The 11953-nt window shown below is 38.0% G+C and overlaps 1 protein-coding gene across 1 annotated transcript in view; it reads right to left on the reverse strand.

Annotated features, from left to right (window-relative positions):
- Positions 1-11558, reverse strand: part of Smp_169410 (hypothetical protein) — a gene marked incomplete at both ends in the record, with an annotated part of 25942 nt that extends 14384 nt beyond the window's left edge. Inside the window, 6 exons of the mRNA XM_018790684.1 lie at positions 1204-1291; positions 2823-2939; positions 4383-4467; positions 6502-6611; positions 8137-8265; positions 10647-11558. Coding sequence (XP_018646080.1) covers positions 1204-1291; positions 2823-2939; positions 4383-4467; positions 6502-6611; positions 8137-8265; positions 10647-11558 — 1441 coding nt within the window. The remainder of the gene's footprint in view (positions 1-1203; positions 1292-2822; positions 2940-4382; positions 4468-6501; positions 6612-8136; positions 8266-10646) is intronic.
- Between the last annotated feature and the right edge of the window lie 395 nt (positions 11559-11953).

The following is an 11953-nucleotide window of genomic DNA, read 5'->3' on the forward strand; positions in this document are numbered from 1 at the left end:
GTTATCCACTCGACCATTGAGTCCTGATAGCCACTCGCTTGTGCGATGGGGTGAAGTATAAATTCACTTAGCGTTACAAGCCAGGGTACTGGGTCCGAATCCCAGAGTGAACATCAACTCTGAGATGCAGGTACATCCACCTGACAAGTCCCAAATAGGACGAAACGCGCGTCAAACTGGATTCCACTGCTAGCCACTATCCATCTCTGCTTACCATGCTTGTGAATCAAGGCTATATTGAGGCAATACGCACAGTATGCACATATGCCAATTAGAGACTGACCAGTTGCAGTCCTAACACATAGATGGGAAGATCCAAACAAACAATACTAAGTGAATTTAGTACTATATGAAGTTTTCAGCTTTATAACATTAAGTGGTAACATCCCAAGTCTTACTAAATATTTATAGTGATTTTTTTTTAAAAAGGCTGTAAAAGGTCGGATCTACAACGCGTCGGTGAGAGCAGTTTTGCTCTATGCTTGTGAAACCTGGCCTCTCCGAGTTGAGGATGTTAGACGACTCTCTGTGTTCGATCATCGTTGTCTCCGAAGGATTGCTGACATACAGTGGCAACACCATGTTAGTAATACAGAGGTTCGGCATAGTGTGTTCGGGCGCAGAGACGATAATTCAATTGGTGTCACCATCTTGAAACACCGACTTCGGTGGCTTGGACATGTTTTACGAATGTCGTCCCAGAGACTTCCACGTCGTGCATTATTTGTCGACTCTGGGACTGGTTGGAAAAAGCGGAGAGGTGGTCAGTGCATGACATGATGTCGTGGTATGAAAGAAAGCTGCAAAGGGCTGGCTTCTGTTGGTGCTTCACGACTCCTTGGCTGGGGTCCGAGAGGTGGTGCAACACAGTGGCTAGAGACGTTATCAGATATGGCTCAGAATAGAAGCCAGTGGCGAACCTGCTGTAACCTTCTTTAACTTTCTTCATAAAGAGTGGTTATAACTTTCTTAACTGAAAGAGTCTTCTGGTAGTACATTTCAGTTCCCCCCATCATTACTCTTCTCTTTTTTCTCATCCTATTTTTTTTCTTTTATATATACGCATCTTACCCCTTTCTCTTTCCATTCTCATTGTTTTGTGTGTCGCATGTATATCTGATACCCCTTCGTACCAACATATATTTGTTTAAATAAATAAATAAATAATCTTTAAAAGAAACAACAAACTCAATCAGTATTTACCTTGTCGTTTCTTTCTTAGTTCAGATTGTTTTTGACTTATCATGAATTCAAGGTAATCATTCAATTGTTGTAAGTCATCAATTTCCAACTGTGAAGAAAGAGGAGGAAAAAGTGAAACTTTCGCAAAAGAAATATGAAGTAGACTCTGTTAAGCATAGATATACACATTTCAGTTTTATAGGTTAATCATTGCACGAATTGGCCAGTAGTGATACCTCCGTTTGTGAAGTTGAATGATACAAATTTAAGTTTCACGAGGAGTATCAATTCCCTGAAGGTTATATGTGCTACCCGCTGATAAGTGCCTATTAGCACAGAATCTAGGTAGTTTCAGGGTATATCATTGGCTACCTCTATCACACAACAGAATTATGTGAAAAATAATTCAAGGTATAATCATGTGTGATAGATACTCTTTTTTCTGATAAATATGTTTTTGGGCTTGATTGATGATGAATGAACTTCTATACTGTCACTCAGTAGTTCTATTTTACATGATCAATGCCTGAAGGATATCTATAATCAAAAATCTGAAGTCTATGTATACTTTTTCCTTTAACGTTTCATAACTATAAAACAAAATATAGAGAAGTTCTGAATAGTATATTCGCCTTTTCGCTAGCTGACAAACATCTTGCCTACATCATAAGTGAAGTAAGTTGGCAAAATATAATCAAAATCTCCGAATCTATAAAAAGATGTCGTCAGCCGCCAACTTATTATGAAATATTAGACGACTGTTAAGATAAGTGATCAACCCACATAAATACTTCCAAACCTATGATCAATCTAGATGATGAATATAGATCAGTCTCCAAGCAAAAAGTTGCACTTGGATGGAAAGAAACACAACCTAACCATGCTTGCATTGTTGCTTAAGGCGATCAGAAAATTGTTTTATATCAGCATCTTCATCAAATAGAGAGCAATATCATCTGTACTGTAATTGTAAATAGTTGTTTCTAGTTGCTGCTACCACGACCGTTGCTGCTACCTTGATGTGATGAACCAATCGAGCTATACTGGCTGCAACAATCGTTCCTCAAGGTCCTACCATGCCAGGCAGGTCAGTTGAAGAGCGGTAAGACTAAAAGCAGCAAACCAAAGGTCCGAAGGCGAAGTTGTACTGCTGACTGTACAGAGGTGTGACAACAGTAAGGTGTTTCCTTCAGACAACCAGCATAACAACGATGCTGACTTCCAGCAAAGAGGGGTGTGGTTAGAAATGGTCCACCTTAAAAATGCACACCTCGCCTTATCTCACGGATATCCGTCTTCGGCGGTAAGGTCCCAACAAGTATGGAGCTAACACAAAAATCCCCCACAAAAAGGTCGTGTGTGACCGACCTCAAACAGTTGTCCCTTGGGCATTGCGGTCACGCTCTCAGGTCATTAAGACCACTTCTAACCCGATTTCATTTTCAGGTACCTCTAAAAGAACCCTTCCACGGTGTGGGCAACCGGGAAGTGATAACTGCCCTCATACCTCTAACAGCACTCAAGATTACTGTATTCATAATCAATCTCCTTCTTCAATTCCTGACTGACATGAATTATCTTTAAATTATTTAACAGAAACAAACAATGAAAATACAAGGGAAAAAAAGAGAAGTGATTACATTTAATTCTAAATTACGAGCAGATATATTCTCATCGACAATTTGATAAATTTCTTGTTGAGCAAATTTTGAACAAGTATGATATAGTTGTACTGTACCAGCTATACATTTTAAATGCTGAAAAAACAAAACACATAAAACTTTGGATAATACTGAATATTTTATATCACATGAAAACATATTGACTAATGACATGTATGTATGTGTCAAGAGAGTTTAGAGGTCTTAATCACTTTTTCTCTGATAAGTAGAAGTGAAAAGTAGCCCTCAAATGTCCTGGTACGGCCGAGGGTGGAAATAGTTAGCTCTTAATCGAAATACTCTCACACAGTCTCGCGTATATAGCCTCCGCCAAGGAAGTCCTACTCATTGCCTTCTCACAGTAGCGGGGCTGTTGTTTACGAAATTGAGAGGATGAAAAGCGAATGTCCGACGCTCTAACCGGGTTGGTGGACACTCTCCGTGTTCACCTAGGGGAGTTAGAAAATCACAATTCCAAACCAATGGTGCACATGGGCTGGCTCCAGTACCTTGAGAGAACGAATGGAGTATGAATCAATCGTTGGTCACCGGCTACCATGAGACTGCCTCTTCTTATGATGCTCCACTGCCTTGTGGATCAGATCCTTAGATCAAAGGCTCTGCGTGTGGCGCCCTGGGAAAACCACCTGCTTCGGTTTGGGCACCCGGGTAATACCACAGCTTTCACACAAATCAAATAAGATTTGTGTGGCGCATATGTATCTGGTGCCCCTTTGTAACAATATTTATGTGTTCATATAAATAAATATATTTGTAAGTTATTTGAGTTTATAACCAGTGATTACAGCATGAAGTCCTGATACCTTTTGTTATATCTTGTGGCCGAGTGGATGCCTAGTTAGTGTGTGACTTGATGAGACCGCCAATTAGAGAGCAGCGAATTATCGATTGTAAGTGACACGAAACCCGTACGAGCAGTCTACAGTGCTAACCGGTCCTGAGATCTGTCTAGCCCAGCCAGTTAAGTCCAAAACACCAATAACAGACTCTGTGGTATCAATCCTTATTCACAAACATACTGGGTTTTTATATACCAACCAAACAGACCACATCGGCCCATAAAATAGAAAATAACATTTGTACAGTATTTAGCCGAATGTGGCTGTGAATAGTAATCAACAAACTGATGATAACTCAAGAATCGTATAGTAGTAGTTCAAAGGTCAAAAGAAAGAGGAAACGAATATTAGGTTAGTTACAATAGTAAATATACATTATTACATTGGTCCACAAATAGTCCATTCACAACCCTCTTCGGGATACAACACCTTTAAATAAATAAATCCCTATTGATAGCGACCAAAACAGTGAACTACAATCTGACTAAGTGAAAATTACATTGTGACATAATTTGCAATATTTATAGAGGACCCCCACCACCACCACCACCACCACCACCACCGCCAAGAAAAGAAATATTACTGTCAAGCTATAAGAGCTACACACAGAATACATTTTTTTTTCATGTACATATATAATAAAAGACTAAAACTGGTCACTAATATCAAATAATCTTACCTCTATCAAATTCATTTCAGATACATTCTTTATAACTGATTTTAATTGAGGTGAAATTAATACAGTACTGATTCGTTTTAGGTATCTAAAATGAAATTTTACAATACCTAAGGTTATCAATTAGCTTATTTAATTACACTAATGTATAAATAAGACTTAAAGGTACAACAAATTACTCAAGTGATAAAACATCTTGGAAAAGATAAGATAATGCATGTTCAGATGGAAATGTTTCTTGGCAGATGATTTACAATTAGTGAGTGTATATGTGTATTAGTTCAAAAACAGATAAGTGATAGCGGGTGTAGAGATCAGGTTGAAGAAAAGCTAGTTATGACCAAACCAAGACAATGAATCAGTTCATGAAGATATCAACCGTTGGACTGAGACGTATTGGTAGGTGCCCCCAAATGCCCTGGTACGGCCGAGAGTGGGGAGAGTTCGCTCTCTCTCTCCAAATGCTCTCACATGGCCGCGCGAATATATAGCCTCTGACAGGGAAGTCCTACTCATTGCCTTCTCGTGGCACTACTGTTGTTTACGAAATTGAGAGGAAAAAAAGCAAATGTACGGCGCTTTAACCAGGTCGGTGGACACGGAAAGTCCACATAGGGGAGTTGGAAAACGTCCATTCCAAGCCAACGGTGCACATAAGCTCCAGTATCTTGAGGGAACAAATGGAGTATGAATCAATCGTTGGTCACCGGCTAACATAGGACTGCATCTCCTTACGATGCTCCACTGCCTTGTGGATCGAATCTTTAGGTCAAAGAAAACCACCTGCTTCGGTTTGAGCAGTCAGACAGTATCACAGCTCTCACACAAATCAAATGAGATTTGTGTGGCGTATATATATCTGGTGCCCTTTTGTACCAATATCTATGTGTTTAATTAAATTAAATTTAAATTAGGTGCAGACTGCTTGGTTAGGGTAAGTGTGGTTATCGTAAACAACGGTTACAGACTTAGTGTGGCATAACTCTCGATCGTTCATAATGGCACAGGTGAGTTCAGTTTTTCCCTTCCATTAAATTCTTAACTTTTATGTTTTTCGATTTGACTAATCTATATTTTTCATCTCGAATCATATCTATCATTAATACTGTTACCACTTATACTACTCTGGTATTTCGCTGCGGTGATTTGGTGCGGTAACTTTAACCGCTGCATACATGTGCCAGGTTCTATGTTTTGCATGACTGTTACTTTTATACCCATAATGTAAAATGATTAACTAGAGGAAACAATACACAAAACGAGAAGTTTGAACTCTGAGGACCTCCATAAATGTTTCGAACAATGAAAAGAGAGATAGGAAAAGTGTATTATCACAAATGGAGAGTATTCTGAAGACTCAGATACTTTCAGTTATAAAGTGTTTACCATTTCATTTTTTTTATTTATTTGACAAAGTATTCACTATACGCAAAATATGCACCTAATCGACTACTACATCTGTAGTATTTGATTTCACAAGGAGGTTTTGTGGAAATTTTAGTAATTTTATATAGTTAAGATCATCAGTCAATTGAAGCTAGACCACCATGGAAAACCTGGAAGCACTGGACGGCCGTTTCGTTCTATTGTAGGGCTCTTCAGCAGTAGAAGTTGGTCGCGCAGTTTCGTGGATTGGTTGAGGTTAGACATTAACACCGTTGGATGTCGGCTCAGTGATCTAGTGGTTAAGTGCTCTGGCGTGAAACTGGTAGGTCCTGGGTTCGAATCTCGCGAAGGCAGGATCGTGGATGCGCACGGCTAAGGAGTTGCGCAATAGGACGAAACGACCGTCCAGTCCTTCTAGGTTTTCCATGGTGGTCTAGCTTTAATTTCACGTAAGATAACAGATGTATACAAATCATAAAAATAAACCGTGGAGATTTAACAGTAAGCTGCTTAATATCACATATAATTAGGTATCAATAGAGACGTATAAGCGATTTTAGTAATACTTATTCTCGGACAATAAAAAATAACCATATACACATATAATACCCTGAATATGGTTTGCTTACAACCCATATAGTCAAGTATTAATTACCTGGAAATTTTAAGGTGATTGAAGGGAAGGGCAAAGGGTAAAAACAGTATTGACCAATTAATAATAATAATAATCACTTACAAACGTTTCCAGAATTCCAATCGATTCATGTTTTCAGTTTCAATAGCAAATCGTCGTTTAACTAATTTGTCATAGAGATGTAAGTTTAGTTGGTTTTGCAATTGCAAGTACTATTAAGAATCATGGAGGAAGAATAAAAACAATTGAGAAGAGAAAACATGATTATATAAATAAATGATTATGAATAAATTTTTCATTTAATATATATATTCTTAGCAATGGAGAGATTTGTGTGAGGGCTGTGATACTGCTCAGGTGCCCAAACTGAAACAGGTGGTTTTCTTAGGGGGCCACACACGGAGCCTTTCACCTAAAGGTCTGATCCACAAGGCAGTGGAGTATCGTAAGGTGATGCAATTCCATGGTAGCCAGTGACCAACGATTGATTCATAAGCCATTTGTTCAATCAGGATACTGGAGCCAGCGCATGTGCACCATTGGTTTGGAATAAGGGTATTCCAACTCCCCTAGGTGGATTTTCCGTGTCCACCAACCCGGTTAGAGCGTCAGACATTCGCTTTTCGTCCTCTCAATCTCGTAAACAACACCCTCACCACGAGAAGGCAGTGAGAAGGACTTCCCTGACAGAGGCTATATACGTGTGGTGATGTGAGAGCATTTGGAGAGGGAGAGCGGACTCTCCCCACTCTCAGTCGTACCAGGGCATTTAGGGGCGATTATATAAATAAATTATTACGAATAATTTTGTCATTTAATATCTATATATATTCTTAGCATAGAGGGATTTGTGGAGATTTTAGAATGTTTATAGTTTAAATCAAGGGCCTTTGGTTTTCAACAAAGATCCTGTGTTGGATCCCCGGATGTGAGCTATATATGTGCAATGCTTAGTTCTACACTAGAATGAAACAAATACCTAACATGACAGCATAAACAGGATTTTAGCACCACACACAAGTCAGTTTAGCACATCCAGAAATACAAAAGGGACACAAATAACACTAACCACTGCTTCTAGGTTTTTAATGATTGGCTAATTTAGATCAGTTCATGATCTTGACAGAAATCAACAATCGCCATAGCTCTCATACTGATAAATTTATTATTTAGTTATTTATTTGAACACATAAATATTGGTACAAAGGGGGCACCAGATATATATGCGCCACACAAATCACATTTGATTTGTGTGAGAGCTGTGATACTACCCGGGTGCCAAGACTGAAGCAGGTGGTTTTCTTAGGGTACCACACCCAGAGCCTTTGGCCTAAAGATCTGATCCACAAGGCAATGGAGCATCGTAAGGAGATGCATTCCCATATTAGCCGGTGACCAACGATTGATTCATACTCCATTCGTTCACTCAGGATACTGGAGCCAGCCCATGTGCACCATTGGTTTGGAATTGTGATTTTCCATCTCCCCTAGGTGAACTCGCCATGTCCACCAACCCGGTTAAAGCGCCGGACATACGCTTCTCGTCATCTCACTTTCGTAAAAAACACCACCGCCACGAGAAGGCAGTGAGTAGGACTTCTCTGGCAGAGGCTATATACGCGTGGCCATGTGAGAGTATTTCGAGAGGGAGAGCGTACTCTCCTCACTCTCAGCCGTACCAGGGCCTAAGATAGAATTCAAATGCAACAAATGAACTAAACAATAATTATCACTAACTTCATCTGATCCATATCGATCCAAATCAGTTAACAATGTTGATTTATCCAATTTTTCCAAGTTGAAATCGATATATTCATTTTTATGCAAGAAATTCATAATACTTTTAATATCAGAAAAATCATATTTCTAAATTAAAGAAACAACAGGATAAAAATTGATTCAAACATGAAGTTCATGAAGTTCCATTCAAACTGTAAAAGTGTACATATCAAAGAAATGAATGTTTCATGAAAATCAATTCCTTGGAAAATGTATAATATTTCATTGGACATCACTGCATACACACATATACGTTGTTGTAACTATACAGATATCCATAAACAGGATATTGTAGTGATTTCAATCAGAACTTACACAAGAGTGAACTTGGAATAGATGGTAACAAGCCTCTTCCTAAATGACTTGATAATGCTTTAGATAGGCCGACCTTGCTCTTACTGTGCATACGTTCATCTATTTTTGGTTTCTTTCACGGAAGTTTCACTATTTTTACATGGACAAAGCATTTTCACAAAAAGAAGGCCAAATTTTGGAGTAACACTTAAACCACGATAGTAGACACTGCTCGCTCACTTAGGGAGTTGGAAAAACTCTGATTTAAGCTTAAGGTGAGCAGCCTACAGAATCCTAAGGGAATGAATGCTGTATGAACCTCTATCGATCACTATCAACTATATTGTCGCTTCTACCAAAGTTACTGAATTGCTTTATGAAACCGTCAGTCAGCTACGACGTAGGACCAGACATATACATGCATCGACCCAAGTTGTCATACCTCATTAGCACAACAAGATGAATACCGAATTCATAGACTCTTTGTTACGTAAATCACTTTAAGATTCTACTTCATAAATGGATGATTGTTACCATTACATCAGTAGATGAAAGAGTTACTTCCAGCAGTAGGTCTATGATGAAGTTAAACAAAAATGTGGATAGTGGACAACCTTGTCGGACACCACTTGAGATTGTAAAATCAGATGACAGTTCGCTATAAGCTCTCACTCGACTGGTAGTGTTCGAATAAAGAGCCTTCACAAGATTTATGTACTTCTGAGGTACACCTTTCAATGACAGACACTGCCACAGATTTATGAAACCGACCCATGATCAAACTCTCAGAAGGTAGTTATTGAAAAAACGCATCCACAAGTAGCACGACAACAACCATTGAACGCGTCCAGTAGAGATCATTTATTTAGCTAAGGTACCACACTTTGGTAACGATTACGATATTGATTTGTCTGTCCACTAGTCTGAGAGGGTTTATCTCAAAATAGTTTAGTCTTAATATGGTGGTAGAAATGAAACTATCCTATCACTGACCAACCATCTGATTAGTTGGGAAACGGAGAGGGAAGACAATCTAGCTGGAACTCTAAGTTTGATTTATTTCCGACTCAATTAACTAAAAAGGTGCATGAATAAATATGCGACTAAGACGACCACAATGAACAAGAAATAACGAAAATACAATAATATCTAAGCTAGGATATCAAATTAGGAAAAAAATGGAATATAAAGATCATATTCAAAATACAGTGATCCTGAAATATAAGAGAATATAACAGTAATTTATAAATTAATCGAAAGCTTATTCTTTTTTATAAGATAAAACAGGGACATAACTAGATGCCAGCAGTCTACAGCTTTAGAGTTCAACACAACAATGTCAGAAAAATAGCTTTGGTTGTTTGTCATTGCCACTTTATCCTTTTCACATCAGTATTCTGGATGTAAGCTGTTCGGACGAAAACCGAAATAACGAAAAGATACCGTATCCCGCGCCAGTTATTTCACATTGGCCGTCTAGCCCAATAGTCCACAAACGACTGTGAATGGAGATTCAGCAGATCAGCATCAACATGGTTCTAGCGCTTAGTGAGATACTGATAGCAGGAATACCAGATGCCCGTAGCACAGTATAGATATTCCCTTGATCAGTGAGCGATCAGCGTTCATAATTATATTATATGCTACACACCATACAAGTATAAAATACTTTAGATTTTCAGGATTCACTGTCTACGCTAAGCCCGAAGAAACGCTAAAAATGTTTTAAAAAAACATGTGTTTCAGGGTGGTCTTCTGGTTTGACAGGCAAATCAAACCTTGTACAAAAGAATTCCAAGAGAACTCTTACAAATTTGTACAACAATTTGCACTTTATTTGTCCATAATAAAAGAAGTTATTCTCAGCTGTCTGCTATGGACATATTTAGTGTAGTGCAGACTGACATGACGGATGAAAAACATGAATATAGTTAAAGTCTGGGCCTAAAATAAAATTTTGAATGGAAACATCCAATAATTAATACACACCCACTAAATTAGCGAGAGAATGACCGAAATTGCTGAGTATGATATAATTAGTGTCCATCAAATGTTGCAGATAACCTCAGCAGTGATAATACAGTGCTAATAGTCCTGAGCTTTGCTTATAGTAGCTGATCTTTTAAATGAACGTGTGAAAATAATCAAAAAAGTATGGAAACAATGTGACTCACAATATAATCGATGACAGCTTCAAGTTGACTTTCAACTAGCTGATTGTGCAGATGATTGTGTAATCGTCTGGTACTCGATAAGAGCCGTTCTGGTTTATACTCATTTACATCTCTGAAAGTTTTCGGTCGAACCACTTTTTTTACGGAAGTTAAATTAACACTGGTATTATCACCGATATTTGCTTGACGTAGTGGTGTATTAATTAGGCTAATAAATGTAATTCTTTCTGATTCAGAAGGTTTTGGCGTTTTATCAGCATCCGATTGGAGATTACTATTGATATTACATTGTCTTCTTGTCAGTGGTAAGGAATTACTTAGATTCAAATTGATTAGAGGCATTTTAACGACCGATACAGGTCGTTTACACGATAATAATGGATTTACTAATACATCTGTCATCATCGTATTTGTAGACGGTAAAAAATGAGGTGACCTGAACGGCGGTGTACCGATTTTTTCAAGATTTACATCCTCGTTATTTTCGATTGTTGGAGTACTTTTTGATACGTCATTATGATATAAAGACTGGGAATGTTTTTTATTAGGTAAACTATCATCAGGTACATTTTTATCAATGTTCCCATCATTATTGGTAGAAAGATTCAATTCATCAGTGGAGATAATAGACATATTACACAATTCTTCATTAAGTGGTACTGGTAATGGACATATGCTGCTTTGTACTTCCATATCCGAAACATCATGGTGATGTCTAGGTGTATAACTTAATTCATTTTGTACAATCATTTCATCTACACTAGAAATAGTAATTGATTCCAAGGAACTACATTTAGGGGATAATGTTCGACTATCATCACTATTATCATCTATTTCCATATTCGTGTTTTGTTGTTCATTGAACGATTCACCGTGTTCAACTTTTAAACAAGAATCATGGGATAATTCCATAGAAACATCACTTATCGATGTGACACTTTCCATATTATCATTGACATTGCTACTGTTACTATTGTTATCATTAATAGAGCCATTATTATTATTACTATTATTATTGATATCATTAGTGGTAGTAGTAATATTGGAGTTCACAGAAAACTCATCTTCCACAGATATATTCGAGTTGAAACGACTGCAAAGATAAAAAGACTTAGTTAAATAAAACGATTAAAATAAGACTTCGATATACACTCAAGAACTAGTCGGCCTTTATTTTTTTGAATAACAAAAGCTAGTTGATAAGCAAGATGGATAGTGGCTAGCAGTGGAATACAGGACGCGCGTTCCGTCCTATTTGGGACTCGTCAGCTGGACGTATCTGCATCTCAGAGTTGATGTTCACTCTG

Source organism: Schistosoma mansoni (assembly GCF_000237925.1).
Source record: "Schistosoma mansoni, WGS project CABG00000000 data, supercontig 0041, strain Puerto Rico, whole genome shotgun sequence".
Lineage (NCBI taxonomy): Eukaryota > Metazoa > Platyhelminthes > Trematoda > Strigeidida > Schistosomatidae > Schistosoma > Schistosoma mansoni.